Here is an 18,778-nt window from a genome sequence, read left to right as displayed (position 1 = left end):
AGCCTGTTCTCTGCAGAGGAGCAGCTTCAGCCCCTCAGGACACTTTCCCAGGGATGGAGGCACAGCTGGACATGGGCTGGGGGGCTCAACCCATGCTGGCCACTGGCACCCTCCAGCCCCAGCACCAATGGCCAGCAGAGCCTCCCTCACATTTAGCAGTGGGAAAGGAAGGACAGGATTTTCCTATCCCATCCCCATCCCCAATTTGGGTTATAGGACTATAAATCCCTGCCTCTCTGCCAGGATGGTCTCAAGGATAACTACATGAGCTGTGGTGGGAAGCACACAGATAGCACAAAGGATCTGACGTGGCTCTGCTCCTGTGCCTGCCAGCCTGAGGGACTCTGTCCTGGGAGTTCACGAGAACTCCTGAAAACACAGGGCAGAATTCCTGCCAGAAGCCGCTGAGGACACCGCAGGGCTGCAGCAAGCAGCGAGGCACCCGGAACAAGTAACAGCAGTGGGCTGTAAGATGTTCCTGGGGATGTTTTTCACCTTAATGAGCAAATAGCCTGAGCCCATCAGTGCCCAGATTCCCACACTTTCTATCTTCACGTATTCCACCGGAGTGCAGAATTTGATCCGTCACACCGAGCTCGTTGCACTGTGTAATGAAATATAGGGAGCATTAAGCAACACCTTTGGCAACTCCTCTGGTGAAGTTTTCCAGTAAAACCTATCAGTGGCCCCGAGCAGTTCGGGAAACAGTAATAAGGAAGGAGCAGAGGCAGTGGAGTTTTACAGACTCCCAATGCACAAGAAACCATTTTATTTAAAAACAATGCATTCAATATCGGGTTATGGCACATGAGTCAATGCTGCAGGCACATCACACCACGGGAGCACACGGAGAGCTCGCGAGCCCCGGCGCTCGCGACGAGGACGCGGTGACGAGGAGAGCCAGGGCACGATGTGCCACGCTCCAGCCCCGGGCTGGGGACACTCACAGCCTGGCCCAGCCCCCAGCCCCGCTCCCGAGGCTCGCCGTGGTCCTGAGGCTGGAGCAGCTCAGCTCCGCGTGCAGCGTCCTTCCAGCGCTCACCTGAGAGGTGCCTGGCCCTTTATCAACATCAGCCATCAAAAAATAAACAATGCTTTTAGCATGGCCCTTGATAATGAGACCTTTATTACAATTATGGCATTTTTTTTCTTCTTTTTTTTTTAAGTTTATCTTTTTTTTTTATCGAAAACAACTCCATCAGGCATTGAACTGTAGAGCCATTGAAATAAAGACACATTCATTTACAGAGAACCTGCTTTTTCCTATTTGCCCTGTTTTTGCAGCCTCCAGTCACAGTTAGTTCTGTTTCACAGACTCTGGCTTTTTGGCTTAGTCCACAATTAAACCTGGCAGCCAAATGCCTGTTTTCACGTGCCTCGCTACCATTCACCGAGGAGATGCAAGCAACAAAAATACAGAGCCACGATGTGTAAAAGAAGCGAGGAAACACGTATTCCCAATCCTATGTACACCCCCAGCCCCTCTTGCTGTTGGCAGAGGGGCTGGTGCGGGATGTGGCTGCCCCTGGATGCTGTCCCGGCAGCCCAGGGCCCAGCAGGGTCTCCCAAAGGAGGGAGCTGCTCTCTGGATTTTGGGAGCGCAGATGTTTTGTACTTACAGGTATTGATCACGCTGCATTAGCTCTGTTGGCTTGTCTAGACATTCAGTCATGGGAAGGAGAATTCTGCCTGAACCATCAGCAATTCATGCAGGAAGGTTTGGGGCCAAGGAGAGGGAAGGAGGAGCCCAGCTGAGGTGATGCCACTTGCAGGGTCCTGAGCAGGGAGGGCAGCCCCCAGCACCTTGTAAATAACAATTAAAAAACTAATTAAGATACTTGCTTGTTAATGCAAAGGCATTTCTGAGGGAGAGAGGCAGTCCCTCCTCCTCAGCCCTGTCTTCTCCATCCCCTGCCATCCTCACCTCTCCCTCAGACCCCACCTGGAAAAACAAAGGCTGTGCACTTGGAGATGGTTTTCCACCTTGCACAAGCTTGGGCAAAAAAATATTGATACTAAGAAGCAATTTACTTTGGGCTGTGCTGCGCCATCGATCGCGGGGCAGAACTCCCCATTAAAATCAATGATTCTGAAATGTTCAGTGTGGGTCTGGAGCATCGATGGGGAGTTTTGCTTAAAAATCAATGATGTAATATGGCACTCTGTCAATAATTTTTCTGTATTCCCATTTCCAAATATTTGTAGTCAGTTTTGTGCTTCCTTCTCTGCATTTGGTGCCTCTTTGTGCCTTTGGAAAGTTCTGGTGGTGATGCCAGGGCTGTGCTCGGGGCTGGCAGGGGGTTCTGCCCCTCTCCAGGAGCACGGGAGGTTCCAGAAACTGTATGGAGCGCACTGCTCCCTGTTTTCATGCCAATATAATGACAATAGCTCTCATTTCTTTAATTTGCTGCTGATGGGTCCCTACAGGAAACTGGTAAAATGCCTCCTGATAAAAATATCTGGCACTCAGCCAGCCAGCAAGGCTCACTCGGGGTTTGGGGAGACCCTTCTGCCCCGGTGGGCTCTTTGCCATTAGGACTGGAGTTGCTGGGCACCGCTTTACCTCGGACCCCAGCGAGGAGCACGGCTGCTGTACAGCTCCATAGAAACAATATCAGAAATTAGTCATTCCTGCCCTTCACAACGACCAGCGCAGAGCTGCGGTGCCACAGCGGGCACCAGGACACACCTGGACCCTCAGGGTGGGTGTTGTGCTTGAGATCTCCTTCCTCTTCTCCTATGTCTGATTGTAGGTAAAGAAGCTGAGAAAAATTAACATGTGCCATTTGAAATATTGGATTTTGCATCTTCTTTCGTTGTGGGGTCAGTGGTCACTCAGAATAGTAAAAGAAGGTTAAATATTTGCCAGCATACTCATAAGAAATGCAGCTATTTCCCAGGCTCCTTTATCCTGAGACATGATGGCCAACACTTCCCAGTGTGAGTGACCCTATTGTTTGTCCTGTCCCCAGAGAGCTGGATTTCCTGTGGTGCCAAGGAAGAGCCTGCCCTGTCTGCCTGGGAGTGCTGCTGGTGACAGGAAAACAGGGACACTACTGCAGCTGTCTGACTGGTGAGTTAGAGACGTAAACGGGGAAATTCGGTAATGGCATTTCCTCTTCCCTGCACTCCAGCTCTGCTCACTTCCCCACAAAAACCAGATTTAAAAATCCCAGCACCTGGCTTCCGTTGTTGCCCATCCTGCCAGTCCCTGCCCAAGCAGAGGGATGGGGTTTGGGGCTTTTCTCACCCGCTGTATCTCCAGAGAAGCCCAATTCCATTTCTCGTGTGGCTGAACTTTGAAATCAAATGACAGTGGTATCAGATGGATGGGAATGAACATGCCTCTGCCTGTCTAGTCTGGACTGGGATCTGTCCCAAATGGAATTAAAACACTGAAGTATTCCAAGAGTGATATAAACACCTAGCTAAGGGGTGAGCCACTTTGTGACCTTCCTCTTGTTACTCTTTAAAAAATGTAAAATCCAGTAAACAGGAAAATACCCAAGCGGTGGAAATCAGGCTCCACACTGAGGAACTTGAGTGTGACGATGCGCTGGAATTCCGAGTGGCTTCCTCCGTCGGCCACCGCAACGCTGAGCTATTGACAGCAACAGATACAAAAGAAGCAAAACCTTTTAAAAGTAGCATTTCTAGCTCTAGTGGGAAGGAACAATAAAATGAAGAGATTTAGGGTGTTGAGTAGAACGCTAAAATATGAACAGATATTGAAAAGTACTGAGTGGCTTATCTAGAAATGCAAAATGTTTCAACTTTGCAGCTGCACAAATCGCATCCACAGAACGTGATAAAAGCTTCTGCACCGCTAAATACGCTGAAACCCTTGGGTGAGCGGTAGCTAAAAAGCATCTTTAAATTATGGAAAAGATTTTAGGGTGGGTTTGTTTCCTTTCTAGAATTCTATCTGAAGAACGTTGAATTTGGTTTTGGGCACTTTTTTTTAGACAATTGTTTGGCACTTCAAGATTTAGGTTCTTAGGCACAATGCGACAAGGTGAGCTTGGCCAGTCCTTCCCCGTGCATCCTGTAGAGCAGCTGGAACTCTGCAGGCAGCTGGTGGGACTCCTGCCACTTGGTGGTGAACTTGGTTCCCTTCTTGTCGTAGTAGTGGTACGGGAGGTCCTCCCGCGTGTTGGGGTCGAAGCCGAAGGGCCAGAAGCCGTACAGGTGGATCTCGTCGCAGATGGCCGAAGCCAGGGTGTACATGAGGATCCCTGTGCTCAGCCGCTTCGGGGACAGGTGCTTGTTCCTCCAGTACCTGCCGAGACAAGAAGGTGAGTCACGAGCAATCTGCTCAGAAATTATTGAGGGCTGCTCTGAAGCAACCACAGAACTCCAGTGGCTCTGAAAACAAGTGGTGCTGACGTGCCAGAACACATCAGGCAGGAGGGGGAAAATCAGATGTATTTGTACAAAGAGATGGATTGGACACGAGGCAAGCCCACCCACCTGTTAACGTGCTGCATGATATTTCCTGGCCAAGCCAGCTGGACCTTTAGCTGCCCTCTGTGCTCAACAAAGAAATCAACCAGTGTTCTCGTGACCGTCGCCGACGTGTGGAAGAAAAAAGCGGGGATCCAAAGAATGGCTCCATCGAGCTTTTTCAAACTCAAAAAGAAGTTGTTGCGGTCCTGAATGGTCAAGAGGTTGTTGTAATACTTCTCCAGGATGCTGGGGTTGAAGGTGGTAAGGTTGGTTTTCCGTCCAACATCTTTCTGGAAAGCCTCGGTTGGAGCAAAATTGCAGCGAAAGACAAAATCCGATTTATCGATCTCCTGCCCGCACTGGCTCCCGGTCAGGATCCCGCTGTTGCCCACCACGGCACAGATGTTGTAGTGCTTGTTCAGGATGGGAGACACGTCAGGAAGCAGAGACCTGAAGTTATTGCTGATGGAGAAAACGTATTTATGGCTGGAATAATCGTAGTGCATCAGCTGCCCGATACGAACGCTGCTCTTGGTCAGAGAAAAGTTTTTGATGACGTCGACATGCTGAAGGATTTCTTGCCTAGGAAAGAGCAAAATAACAGAAAACATGGAGTTCTATCTCCCTTTTTGGGATTTGTTTTCCACCTAGACTTGTATTTTTCCTTTTTTTTTATTTAAAAGTGTGCTGAAGTAGCTTCCTGAGCAGCATGGTGCAACGGCTTTTAAATATAAATAATGGGAATGAGAGAGCTGGCTCCTCACCTAGAGCTCCACTTGGTTTTACCAGCTGGTCCCCACTGATGCCAGCTCGGGCTGTGCCTGTGCCTCTTGGAATGGTGTCAGGATTAAAAGATGGGACTGGCTGCTCAGGACAAGGAGAGCAGCTCCCTCTACACCCCACACAGTCACCCAGCCGTGGGGTGTGCACTGGGTGAGAACTGTGTCTGGGCTGTGACACAGGGGGACAACAGCTTTCTGCTGGGGCTGTGGGTGCCTTTCATTCCTGCTGCAGCCACAGGGCACGTGAAGCAAACCCAGGATATCCAATTCAATTAACAGGAGACAATTTATATATATACACATATATTTGTGTTTTCATTAATGAGCTTCCAATCACAAAACCAAGCGACAGCCGCTGTCTCCATCTATGCAAATATAATTCCTTAATTCATACTTGGGCAAGCACAGCAGCACTTTTCCAAGGGTTATTAGGGATACTTACAAAGCAAACAAAACCAACCCTGCTTGGGAATTTCCCTTTCAAGGCATAAAATTAGAAACTGAATAGGACTTTATTTGCTGATGTTTATGGAAAACAAACAACCGTTCCTCCAGCTCACATCCTCCAATGTCTGAGCATTAATGGAGTCCCACTGGGTGCCCTAATTATGGGTTCTGGCTGACGGACAAGTGCAAAGGCAGCTCCTGAGGCATCAGCTGGAGTCACCAGAGGGGTGGCACAGGGACAGGCTCACGGAGCTGCTGGTGCCTGGGCTGGAACAAGACTGAGGGTGGCCACTGCCACACAGCCTGGGAGAAGAGATGGGACAACGCAGCACCTCCTCTCTGTAGCCCACGGCTCCTGAGGGCGGCGTGTGGCAGCACTGGAAGGGGATTCCTTGTGCTGCTATCCTTGGGCAGCAGCCTGAAGGGAGGAGAAAGCCCAAACCCTGCCCTGAGAGGTGCAGCAGCCACAGAGCCAGATTCCTGCTCCCCGGGTGGGACCTGTGAGCAGAGCCACAAGGCAGTCCCTGACCCAGCACGCATTGCTCAGGACTAAATTACAGTCCAAGATGGCAGTAGCTGCCTGAAATGGCTACATGGTTTTATTTTCTTCTATAGAAATGTTTAATATATCAGCAAATCAGCAAATCTAATATATCAGTGATCAGCAAATAGATGTAGGCATGAGAGCACAAAGCTCTGTGCCTGCCCCCGCAGCTGGAGCGGAGCTGGAGGCAGGAGCAGCTCTGCACTTGCTCAGAACTGCCAGCAGCTGGGAAGTTTCTGTGTGTGTGTTTGGCCTCCATGAACACAGCCTTTCGTGGCTGTTCCAGCCCAAAGTGTTTCCAGTCCTGAAGCACAGCTATTTATCCTGGGGGAACGACGATTCCACCCGCACAGCAGGAATTGGGTCGCGTTCTAGTACAATAATACGTGTCACAGCCTGGAGTCCTGCTCTGAAATAACCGAGTCTTTGAGGACAGCTGCGAGTGTCTGGGGAAAAGCTCTGGTTCAGCCTTTGTCTCGTGTCACTGGCAAATCCTCGGAGCTCAGAGCACCCAGCAGAGCTCTGCATTCCCTTAAGTGCCGCCGGGAGGGGACAGCCTGGGCCGTGCCCGGGGGCTCGCTCACCTCTGGTGGGCAAAGGCGCTCCGGTTGAACACCCACTTGGAGGGCTTGTCCTGCAGTTCTTGGCCCAGGGAGTTGGTGATGGGGACAAACGAGGGGTCCAGGAACTTCAGCGCAAACTGAGACCTGGAGATGGGCACAGACACTGAAACATGAGCACACACGGACACACATGGACACACATGGAGACACACGGACACATGTGGAGACACGTGGAGACATATGGACACACATGGACACACATGGACACACATGGACACACATGGACACACATGGACACACATGGAGACACACGGACACACGTGGAGACATATGGACACACATGGACACACATGGACACACAGAGACAGCCAGGTACACACTTGGAGACACATGGAGACACCCACGGACACATAGAGACACACAGAGACACATGGAGACATCCATGCACACATGGAGACACACGGAGACACCCACGGATGCACATGGAGACACATGGAGACACCCACACACACACATGGAGACACCCACACACACAGAGACATCCGTGCACACACGGAGACGCATGGATACACCCACGGACACACACGGATGCACATGGAGACACACGGAGACACCCACACACACGCGGAGACACCCACACACACACATGGAGACACCCACACACACACATGGAGACACACACACACACACATGGAGACACCCACACACACACATGGAGACACCCACACACACACATGGAGACACCCACACACACACATGGAGACACCCACACAGCACACACGAGAACACCCACACACACACATGGAGACACCCACACACACACATGGAGACACCCACACAGCACACACGAGAACACCCACGCAGACACAGAGACACCCACGCAAGCACACACCACAGCCCCACACAGACACTCCCCACAGCCCCTCACAGACACCCCCCACAGCCCCTCACAGACACCCCCCACAGCCCCTCACAGACACCCCCCACAGCCCCTCACAGACACCCCCCACAGCCCCTCACAGACACCCCCCACAGCCCCTCACCGGCCGTGCCCGACCCTCCCCGCGGCCGCCGCCATCAGCACCACGGAGAGCGCCGGGCGCTGCGGCCGGGGCCGGGGCCGGGCCGCTGTCACCGGGGCCGTGCCGCTGTCACCGGGGCCGGGGCCGTGCCGCTGTCACCGGGGCCGGGGCCGTGCCGCTGGGGCCGGGGCCGTGCCTCTTCCCGGGCCGCTGCCACCGGGGCCGGGGCCGTGCCGCTGCCCCTGCCTCCTCCCCGCTGCCCCCGCCGCCTCCCCGCTGCCCGGGCCGTGCTGCGGCCCCTCTGCCGCGTCCCCCCCGCTGGCGGGCCGGGCCCGGGGCCAGCATTGCGGGCTCACCTGAATCCCGCGTGGAACATGTACATGCGGGGCCCGGCGGCGCCGGCGGCGCGGGGCGCCCCGAAGATGTTGTCCTTCTTGAGCGAGACGTAGCTGATGAGGGACAGGATGAGCAGCGCCACGCTGAGCATGACGAGCCCCAGCACGCTGGCCACCCGCACCATCTTGCAGCTCCGCATGCCGGAGGCGGCCCCGCGGCTGGGCGGGTGCGGGGCGGCCGCGCCGCTACATTGGGGGCGGCGGCGGGGCCGGGGCCGGGCCGGCTCCGCCGAGCTCGCGGGAAAATGGAGGGACGGGGCGGTGAAATGGCAGCCGGGAGCGGCCCCCCCGTGCTGACAGCCCGGCTGTGCCACCCTGCCGACCCCCGACACCCCCGTGCTTCCCTCCCGACGGGCCCAACAACAAGGCCGGCTTTCCCCCGCACGGCCCCAGCGTCCCTCCAAAGCCCCGGGGCCACCCGGAAAGCCCCAGTACCCCCAACAGCCCCCGGCTCTCCTCCGCAGTGTGCCCACCCGGCCGTCCCAGTGTTCCCCCGCAGCCCTAAGGTGCCCAGACCGCCCTTCCTACTGCCCAAGTGACCTCCCAGAAACCCGGAGTGGCCCAGCCTGGCAGCCACCCCAGGAGCCCCGGGGCAGCAGGGACCCCACGGAGCCCCCAGGTACGCGTCAGGGCTGAGCATGGCTCAGCCATGGGGAGCCCAGGCAGCCGGGGACACTGGGCCTCTGCTGTGTCTCTGCTGGGACCCTGTGTCTCTGCTGGGACCCTGGGTCTCCCCCAGGACCCGGTGTCTGTGCTAGGGACCTCTGTCTGTGCTGGGGACCTGTGTCTGTGCTGGGACCCTGTGCCTCTGCTGTGTCTCCCCCAGGACCCTGTGTGTCCCCCAGGACCCTGTGTCTCTGCTGGAACCCTCTGTCTCCCCCAGGACCCTGTGTCTCCCCCAGGACCCTGTGTCCCTGGTGTTACCCTGTGTCCCTGGTGTTACCCTGTGTCCCTGGTGGAACCCTGTGTCCCTGGTGGAACCCTGTGTCCCTGGTGTTACCCTGTGTCCCTGGTGGTGCCCTGTGTCCCTGGTGTTACCCTGTGTCTCTCCCAGGACCCTGTGTCCCTGGTGGTACCCTGTGTCCCTGGTGGAACCCTGTGTCCCTGGTGTTACCCTGTGTCCCTGGTGGTGCCCTGTGTCCCTGGTGTTACCCTGTGTCTCTCCCAGGACCCTGTGTCCCTGGTGGTACCCTGTGTCCCTGGTGGAACCCTGTGTCCCTGGTGGAACCCTGTGTCCCTGGTGTTACCCTGTGTCTCTCCCAGGACCCTGTGTCCCTGGTAGAACCCTGTGTCCCTGGTGGAACCCTGTGTCCCTGGTGGTGCCCTGTGTCCCTGGTGTTACCCTGTGTCCCTGGTGTTACCCTGTGTCCCTGGTGGTACCCTGTGTCCCTGGTGGTGCCCTGTGTCCCTGGTGTTACCCTGTGTCTCTCCCAGGACCCTGTGTCCCTGGTGGAACCCTGTGTCCTTGGTGGAACCCTGTGTCCCTGGTGTTACCCTGTGTCTCTCCCAGGACCCTGTGTCCCTGGTGGAACCCTGTGTCCCTGGTGGAACCCTGTGTCCCTGGTGTTACCCTGTGTCCCTGGTAGAACCCTGTGTCCCTGGTGTTACCCTGTGTCCCTGGTGTTACCCTGTGTCCCTGGTGTTACCCTGTGTCCCTGGTAGAACCCTGTGTCCCTGGTGTTACCCTGTGTCCCTGGTGTTACCCTGTGTCCCTGGTGGAACCCTGTGTCTCTCCCAGGACCCTGTGTCCCTGGTGGTACCCTGTGTCCCTGGTGTTACCCTGTGTCCCTGGTGTTACCCTGTGTCCCTGGTGGAACCCTGTGTCCCTGGTGGTACCCTGTGTCCCTGGTGTTACCCTGTGTCCCTGGTGTTACCCTGTGTCCCTGGTGGTGCCCTGTGTCCCTGGTGGAACCCTGTGTCCCTGGGTGGGCACACAGGGTGCACAGCTCTCATTTCCCTGTGACACCGCAGATCACGGGTGGCACGTGGGGAGCTGTGGGAGCCTATGCTGGGCACTGCAGACTCTGCTGGCTCAGAAGACCCCTCGCTCTTTAGAAGCCTGGTGTTTGGAGCACAGGTCATTAAACTGCCCCCTAAACCACGGAGTAAATCCCACGTGAGCTCCAACAGAGCCTTCTGCACTCCAGGGATGTCTCTCGTGAACACGGCCCCTGCGTGCCGCATCGCTCTCAGTGTTTCTTCCAACTCCATTTTCCCCCTCACACAGCTCCCCCACAAACCCCGAGTTCACTGAAATGCCTCATAAATAATAGATCCTGTCTTTGTAGCCCCGTCCTTGCTCTGGGCTATTTCCTGCCCGCTCTCCATGCACGGAGCTGTCTTTGAAGAGCAGGAACGTGAGGAGCTCGTAGGGTTGGGGTTTGCATCAGCGTGCTTCCTCAGCCTGCAGTGGGAGTTCAGCCACAGGACGGCCTGAGGTCTAAATCCAGCTGCTGTGGGATGCCTGTGGCTTTGGTGGAGCGACAGGAAAGGCTGGGAATGTAGGAAATTCAAACGGTGCTTTGATAAAGGACACAGACATTTTATGTGACTGTCACCTGGTGTCCATCACTGTCCACCCAGTGCACGGTGACCCCAGCTTCAGCATGGATTGTGCTGTCCCAGTGACATCCTAGGCTTCCCAGGATAAACCAGCTGCAGACTTTTGCTTTAAATATTTTAGAAATCTGTTCTATTACATTTAATATTGTCTCCTGTAGTCTCTGACCTTGAGTCCTGGGGGTGGGAATAAACCCCAGAGTGAGACTGTGCAGCCCCAGTCTCACAGTCCTGACCACTCTCCCATCTTTTCTCTTGCAGGAGAGTTTGCAGCTGCTGGAGAACTGGGAAAGGTCGTTCAGTTCCAAGCCCCTGCCATGGACACCTTCCTTGGGCCAGGTTGTTCCAAGCTCCATCCAACAGGGACAGCAAGAGGAGCAGCTCTACTGCGGTGTCACCGCTCTTGGGGACAGCTCAGCTGGAGCAGGGACATCGATGGCACTGCTCCCTTGTCTGGACCCATTTTCCCCCTGATTCTGCCCGTGCAAAAGAGGACCTTGGGAAGGCGTTTTGGTAAGGAATGTTTAGACTCTGCAGCCTCTCCCCTGACCCTCAGTGAGCCCCAGCCCCACCAACAAGTTGCAGTGGAAACAAAGGCAGTTCTCACTTCAGATTCTTCAGAGATAGCAATATGTCAGGAGCCCCTGGAGAGGCCGAAAGTAAATGAATCAGTGCTAGAAAGTGAAGGATATCATCCGTGCTGAATGGTGAAAAGGAGTCCTGAACAGTATCTTCATTGATTTTCCTGTAATTGACACAGAGCTGGGCTCGCCGGAGGCTGCAGCAGGAGCGGGGAGGCCCAGGTACCGCTCCTGCCTCAATTAGGCAGCTCAGGGCTGTGGGCAGCTCCAGAGGAGCCGCTGGGCTGGGAGCCCGTGTTTTCACTGGCCACAGGCTGCCCTGAAAGCTGCCACGAGGACAAGGGGCAGCTTGGAAGGACGTGTCCCAGGCTGCCAGCAGTTTCCCACCGGCCCTGGGATAGCCCAAGGTGCAGGGAGCCCTCAGCTGGTGAGAAACACCGGCCCTAAAGTCAGGAAAATCCAAAATCTGGTTAGCTGAGATGTGAGGCTGTGCAAGGAGCAATGTGCCTTCTGTGTGGAACCCCTCAGCTGGGCAGTGGGCAGCCACGGGCGCCCTGTCCTGGGCAGAGCACAAGGGATGGGTCCCACGGAGGAGGAGACACGGCCACAGCACGTGAAAGGAACCAGGAGCATCCGTCCACTTTCCAGCCCAGAGCAGGAACCAGGTCAGCTCTGAGGGAAGGTTCCCTCTTCTGGATTTATTCATGCAAAAGGTACACGGTCTTTATAACGGTACTGGAAAGTTGTGTTTGAAGATTTGCCCCCACTGAAATCCACTTTTTCCAGGCTATCTTTGCAATTTCCCTCCCTCCTTTGAAGCTGGTGTTTGGGGTCTCCAAGCATAAGGGGGTCTCGGTCTGCCTCACAGTGGTTCTAAAGTCTCTTTAGAGCCAGGTGCTTGTCAGCCTGCTGGGGTGTGAAGATCCATGAATTTATTACCACGGTCATTCTCCCTCCGAGGCTGCCGGCTTCCAGCAGCTCTGCAAAGGTGTTCTCTGGGGAAGGGTGAGAGAGCCGAGCTCCTGCGGCCCCTGGGCCAGCCTGCTGGGCTAAGGAACCCTCCCGTGTGACTCCTGAGGCAGCGGGAGCAGCCTTGGGGCAGGAGCCAGGCAAGGGGGACACAGCGGGGACACTGCCCTGGCTGCCTGGGGCTGGAGCCAGGCAAGGGGACACAGTGGGGACACTGCCCTGGCTGCCTGGGGCAGGAGCCAGGCAAGGGGACACAGCGGGGACACTGCCCTGGCTGCCTGGGGCTGGCCCCAGCGGGAGCAGCCTTGGGGCAGGAACCAGGCAAGGGGACACAGCGGGGACACTGCTCTGGCTGCCTGGGGCTGGAGCCAGGCAAGGGGACACAGTGGGGACACTGCCCTGGCTGCCTGGGGCTGGAACCAGGCAAGGGGACACAGTGGGGACACTGCTCTGGCTGCCTGGGGCAGGAGCCAGGCAAGGGGACACAGTGGGGACACTGCTCTGGCTGCCTGGGGCAGGAGCCAGGCAAGGGGACACAGTGGGGACACTGCCCTGGCTGCCTGGGGCAGGAGCCCGGCAAGGGGACACAGTGGGGACACTGCTCTGGCTGCCTGGGGCTGGAGCCAGGCAAGGGGGACACAGTGGGGACACTGCCCTGGCTGCCTGGGGCTGGCCCCAGCAGGAGCAGCGAGGGCAGCAGCTGGGATCCCAATGGGAGCTGTGCAGTATGACCCTAGTGGGACCCTAAAGGGACTCTAGAGGGACCCCAGAGGGACCCCAGCCGTCCCCCGGCGGGACCTGGTGCTCCTGAGCCCCGCGGTTTCCCTGAGTCACTCGGTGCCCGGAGCCCCGCGTTCCTGCTGATGCAGCGCCGGGGTCACTAAATGCTTTGTTGAACGCCTGCCCGAGTGTGCCTAAGTGCTTTCAGCCTGGGTGGCTGCTGAATCGGGTTTCCTGGGACAATTATTTTCAACATAAGTACCCAAAGTCTGCTCGAGTCCTTTTCTAAGTGCTTACGTTATTTTGTTTTAAAAAACCTGGCATTGCATCCTTATCCCTGTGGTCAGAGCCGTCCCAGAGATGTACTTATTTTAATTCTATTTGGAAAAACGCTTGCTGGGCACAACTCCTCCTGACTCTGAAACCTGTGAGCTCTCACCCTTCTGGCAGTGCCCCTGGCATGGGGTCACATCCCATCAGGAATCTTTGGGAATTCAGCCCCAAGCCTCAGGAACAACCCTGGTGTGCCCATGAGGAGGCACTGGGTGTGTGTTGCAGGACCAGGGTTAGTTAAGCCAGGCTTGGCAAGGCTGGCAGCTGAAGGAGGTTCCTGGGGACTCAGGAGAACCCAGAGACAGCTGCCCCTGGAACAGGGAAACTGCCAATTCCCAGGTTATTATTCACATTTTACCTAGTTAAACCACCAGGAATTTACTAAAGGCTTCAGGATTTAAGCTCATCATTTTTTTTAATAGTTTATTACATTTTAAAACCATGCCACCACCTGGGTTTTTGCACTGCATTCAGGTCTCCCGTGCTTCACCTCCTTCCCAAGGAAAGCGGAGAGACCCCAGGGTGGGGAGGCTGTTCCAGAGGCTCCTCTGTAGTGGAGAAGGAGGTGATGAGGCCAGGAGTGTCCCCAGCCCCGCAGGGATGTGTGGCAGCACCCAGGGACCCTCGGGACGTGTCTGTGTCAGCCACCCTGGGCAAGGACAGCCAGCCCCACTGTGGGAAATCCCAATGAAAGGCTCCCCAGAGCTGGGAAGAGTATAGAGCGATTAGTGCTGTGCACGCAGCTGAGCTTCCTGCAGATTGCTTGTCTTTAGACCTAATCCTCCGCGCTGGAAAAAATCCCAAATCTCTTCATTTTTTTATGGAGTGATTATCACAGACTGCGGAATGATTGTGTAAAAATTAATCCTGGGGGATGAGATCAGGTTTGGAGCTGGCCAGAGGCTGGTAAACAAACCTTTCCCGGAGTGAGGGAATTAAGCTCCAGTGGCTCCCTTGTTTCCCCTGCTTTATCCAGGAGCAGCGGATCAGGGACACCCACAGGCCCAGCTCCCAAAAGGCTTTCCAAGGTGGGAGGGGGAGCGTGGAGAGGGCAGGGGGCTTTGGCAGGACAGATGGGGACAGCCAGCGGCGGGACCGTGCCGGCAGCCCCGGCTCAGGGCTCGGGTTCAAGAAGGTGCTTAAGCCCAGCATTAGGAGCGCACGCCAGCCCCATCCCGCTGCCAAGTGTGATGGATCTGTAACTATTCTGAAGCCATCCATGAATATTGCATGTGGATGCACTTATTGGAGCCTCCCCTGCATGGCTGCCTGGGCCTGCTTTAATGTTGGGCTGTCAGGAAATGCAAGGCAGGGAGGAATAACTGGGATCAGCCCTTTTGGTGCCAGCAGGGGAGGGAGGGTGTGGGGGGACAGTGCCAGGGATGGGGCTCTGGGCTGATTTCAATCCCTCCCTCAGCTGTTTGATCCCTGGAAGCCAACAGCACACGGCTTTGGGGGAGCTGCCTGCTGGCCCAGCCCTGGCCAGGGGCACAGGGACAGGGAGCAGCCACTGGAAGGAGAGGTGACAGTCACTTGGAGCCCTGCTGCACGCTCGTGCCGCGTTTCTCAGAGCCGAAAGCGCGGCCAGGGCTCCCGGGACGAGCGAGAACTGCTCAGGGAACACCACCCCAGAGGGGGCTCTGCAGGGATTCACTCAGTCAGGAGCTGCAGATTACACTCGGGTTAATTTTATGCATTAATCAACAAGAGAGGGAACATTTCATTTTTACTGGATGGCCGGCGTCGCTCCCATTTACACCGCACGGCTCCATTGATTTCATTAGGATCTGCCAGGCAGGAATGAGAGCGGAACTCGGCCCCCTTAATTAAGACGACTGTTGCTAAAGGCGGAATGATGGAAAATAATTAACCCTGTAAAAAAAAAAACAACAAACCACACGATGCTGAGAAGGAGAAATACATAATTTAGGAATCAGGAGGCCATTATGCAATATTAATTGCAGCCAGCATGTCTGAACAGCACGACACGCCGCGAGTCGTGCCGCTCCTCGCAGAGCTGCTGGGGAGGCCGAGCCGGCTCTCCACGTTCAGCCAGGAGCCCCAAAGTTACATCTCTGCAATAAACGTCCTCCACAGCGGGGCCTGGCTGTGCTCAGGAGAGCCAGCAGGGAGCTGCTGAGCTCCCAGAGCTCCACAAATACGCTGCTTCTGCTGCTGGAGGCTCAACCAATTTCATTAATTAAAGTTCTAATTGTGCTAAGGGAGCTTTGACCTCCTAGGAGGACCCTTGCCCTTCTTTGGTGAGAAAATTGGATTACTCCTCCTAGTGCTGATTGTGATAGCCCTCTGTGCAGCTAAAATATTCTCTCTACTTCCTAATCAAATGACTTCAAAAGGCCAAAGACGGAACTTTCAGCAGCAATACCAAACACACCCATTTATTAAAAGGGACACAAGAAACAGCAATGGCACAGGCAGTTTCTGGGGAAGGCTATAAATGGGTGCAAAGGGAAGCTCCCCTTGTCCCTGGAGATGCTTTAGGGGCTGGATACCGGGCTGTGAAGCTCCTTGGAACAGAAGAGGAGCCAGAGGAGTGCCCTGGAGATCGGGATGTCGCTCACCCCGGGGCTGGGACAGCAGCAGGAACAGCTGGGTCATTTCAGGATGAGGACATTGCCACAGCTCCGTGGCTCTCATATTTATTTCACCACAGGGAAACTTCTTTACCCCGTTGCTTCCAATAGTTTTCTCTGAGAGGCAACTCCGTAAGGGTGGCAGGGAAAGATGGTGGTGAAAAATCAATTAATTTTCATTTCCTATATCGCTGTCATTAGTGGCAAAGCTGATAAGAAGCATCTTGTTTAAGTGTTAGTAGGAGAAAGTGGTTTGCCAGGGAAATGGTGGAGGTTGTGCACATAAAGCACATAAAACCCTCTGCTTGGCTCCAGAGCTCTCCCCTGTTTTGCTAACACACCAGAGACATCTTATCTTTATTTATCTCTTGGATTTCGATATCTTACCTTCTTAATTCAACCTCAGGGTTCTCCTTCCAGCTCATCCTTCTTGGTCCCTACTGCAGAACAGGCCTGAAGTTGTCAGCACCCAGCAGCAGGTGGAAGTGTGTGATACAGTCATTAAATAAGTGTCAGCAATTAGTCATGATAATGAACTAACACGGCCGGGAAATTGCTTCCAAGAGAACAACTCCGAGCCGTCGTTTTGGGAGCGCTGCTGCTCGCTGTGCCAGCTGTGTGAGGCTCCCCCAGGTGTGCACACCTGGCCAGAGGAACACCCGGTGTCCCCGCGCAGCCCAGCGCTCCCTCGGCAGCCTCTGTCCTCCAGCCTCCCTTCCTTACACACTCAATCAGGGAATTATTTCCTGACTGGCTGTAATTTGATTTTGTAGCTCTCGCTAATGAGCTCTTTGTGTAATGTATCATAAATTACTTACAGCAAGATTTTTCTTTTACTTAGAATGGGTAAAAAATCGGCCTTGGCTCCAGCCCGCTCCCGCCGTGCCCACACCGTACTGGATTTTTCCAGCCCGAGCTCAGCTACTCTCAAGCCCTAATTTTGCAGATAAACAGCTTCTATTTCATTAAATGAGCTCTGCACAGAATGTTTGTCTTAGTTATTTCCAGAAAATTAATTCATAGGGCTTAATCTGTTTAGCATCTGATTAATGGGGTTTTTAATCACCCATAATAATGATAATAACGAGCTTAAAGTAATAACCCGGGCAAAGGTGTGTATTTGTCTTTGCTGTGCCGTCCCGACAGCCATCAGCTCTGCACAATAACTCAGATATTTGGCGTTGTTCCTTTCAGATCCATCCATCAGCTGGGAGAAGCAGGTCTGTTGTGAGCCCTTCTCATTTAACAGCATTTGGAAAAGCACCTGTTATCAGAGAGGGAGTTTGGGCAGCAGCACTGGCTGCTCCTGGAGCCAAAACCAGCCAAATGGAGCATCCCAACTGCTCCCTGCTGGGACACAGACGTCATTAAGCCGTGTCTCTGGTAATTAAACAGCTGCTGCACCTCACCTAGAGTCAGATTTGTTACTGGGGCACAGCAGGGACGTGTTGGAGTGCGGATCTGGCGGGACGGACACGGCTGGTGCTGGGTGTCCAAATTCCATGTTTAATCTGAGTCTCACATCCCCCAGCTGGCTGTGACCAGAGCACTGAGACCAAACACAGAACTTCTGCTCTTTTTGATTCTTCTGCGCTTCTCACTCCTGCATTTCTGTCTCTTCTGAGCTCAGCTCCTTTGGAATATTCCCTCACATGTTTATCTCAGTTCTCAGGGTCCAAAGCTCGTTAGGATCTTGCTTCTCGTGTTAATTAGGATGTCATCACAAAAGCTGGCAGGTCTCTCCAGACTTCCTGCACAACTTCAATTCACCATAACTGGGCTCCCTTTGGTTCTGAAGGCACAAAATGGCTGTTTCATCTTTATATTCAATTTATCCAATTAACTATAGACACGTGGATTGTTTTTATATATTAACAAATTTGTTTTTTCTATCTACTTACATAGTTAAAACTGTGACCAACTTTCAACCAATCACTCTTTGTGCTCCTAAAAACTGCAGAATCATGGAGAAGAAGGAAGAAGGAGGGCTAAAAAACACACTTTTTTCCCTCTGTCTTTACTCCATGTATTAAACAATCTGAAATCTCTATTTTTTACTTTGGTGACATACTAAACATTCTACTACTTTGTACTTAATTTTTTTCTAAATCCTGGTTTACCCAGGGATATTTGGAAGCCTTTCTGTCAGTGACAAATAGGATTAATAGCTTTTTGGAGAACAGGATAAAGGGAGAAATGTTTCTCCATTTCTGGATTCTTACATCTCCTCCTGTCGGGATTTCTCCCCAGCTCCTTCCTGGGCGATGCTGCTGTCCTTTTTTGAGGGGAGACACTCGTTTTGTGCCTGGCAGAGCCTGGGGCCGGCGGCTTTCGGCTGTGGCTGTGGCAGGAGGTCAGGGCACGGCTGCAGCGCTTCCCAGGCAGGGATCAATAGGCAGGCAGCGCTCTCAGCACGTGCTGGGGGAGGCAAAAGCATCCTCTGCCTCTCCCCGGCTGAAATTGGAAAGAAACGATCGATCCTTGACTCTTTTCGGGGTGAGGGGAAATTGCAGGAGGAAGATGGCTTGAAAGAATGAGATGGATGGGAGGAACTGGAGCTCGTGGTGCGGGGAGAGGAAAGCGCAGCGCAGATGACGATGCTGGCGATCTGTCCGTCCGTCAGGGGCTTTATTCGGGGGTCTCTCATGGAAACACCGGAGCGCAGGTGCTCCCAGCAGCACGGTGCTGGGGGGCCCGGCGAGGAGGAGACATCCACGCTGTGCTGAGAGCCTTGGAGCAGCTGGGCTGGGGCAAGATGGGCTTGAAAACCCTTCCAGATTTTCCTTTCTGGGGTTCTGCGGTTTCCCGTGCTTGGAAACCCTC

General features: G+C 54.4%; 1 protein-coding gene and 1 long non-coding RNA gene across 7 annotated transcripts; one reads left to right on the top strand and one right to left on the bottom strand.

Annotated features, from left to right (window-relative positions):
- Nucleotides 1-736: 736 nt before the first annotated feature.
- Nucleotides 737-8,859, bottom strand: ST8SIA3 (ST8 alpha-N-acetyl-neuraminide alpha-2,8-sialyltransferase 3). Of its 6 annotated transcripts, none has more exons than XR_015280983.1 (6): nucleotides 8,161-8,859; nucleotides 6,804-6,926; nucleotides 4,471-5,028; nucleotides 2,690-4,279; nucleotides 1,620-1,803; nucleotides 737-1,059 (listed from the first exon to the last, which is right to left on the bottom strand). XR_015280983.1 is itself a non-coding variant. In XM_086869183.1 (4 exons), exons 1-4 carry the CDS (start codon nucleotides 8,337-8,339, stop codon nucleotides 3,997-3,999), a joined length of 1,143 nt encoding a protein of 380 aa, XP_086725309.1. In that variant the 5' UTR covers nucleotides 8,340-8,805; the 3' UTR covers nucleotides 737-3,996. The 6 variants fall into 6 exon arrangements, 2 of the variants coding, with proteins under 2 accessions (XP_086725309.1, XP_086725310.1); XR_015280982.1 differs by having other exon boundaries at nucleotides 1,943-4,279; nucleotides 8,161-8,793; XR_015280980.1 differs by having other exon boundaries at nucleotides 1,620-4,279; nucleotides 8,161-8,793.
- Nucleotides 2,985-17,363, top strand: LOC111941076 (uncharacterized). The gene is made up of 3 exons (XR_015280985.1): nucleotides 2,985-3,073; nucleotides 11,020-12,052; nucleotides 17,150-17,363. It is a non-coding gene; the product is annotated as an uncharacterized LOC111941076 (long non-coding RNA).
- Nucleotides 17,364-18,778: the final 1,415 nt, after the last annotated feature.

This window comes from Cyanistes caeruleus, chromosome Z (genome assembly GCF_971803275.1).
Source record: "Cyanistes caeruleus chromosome Z, bCyaCae1.hap1.1, whole genome shotgun sequence".
Lineage (NCBI taxonomy): Eukaryota > Metazoa > Chordata > Aves > Passeriformes > Paridae > Cyanistes > Cyanistes caeruleus.
This window is presented reverse-complemented; position numbering and strand designations above follow the sequence as displayed.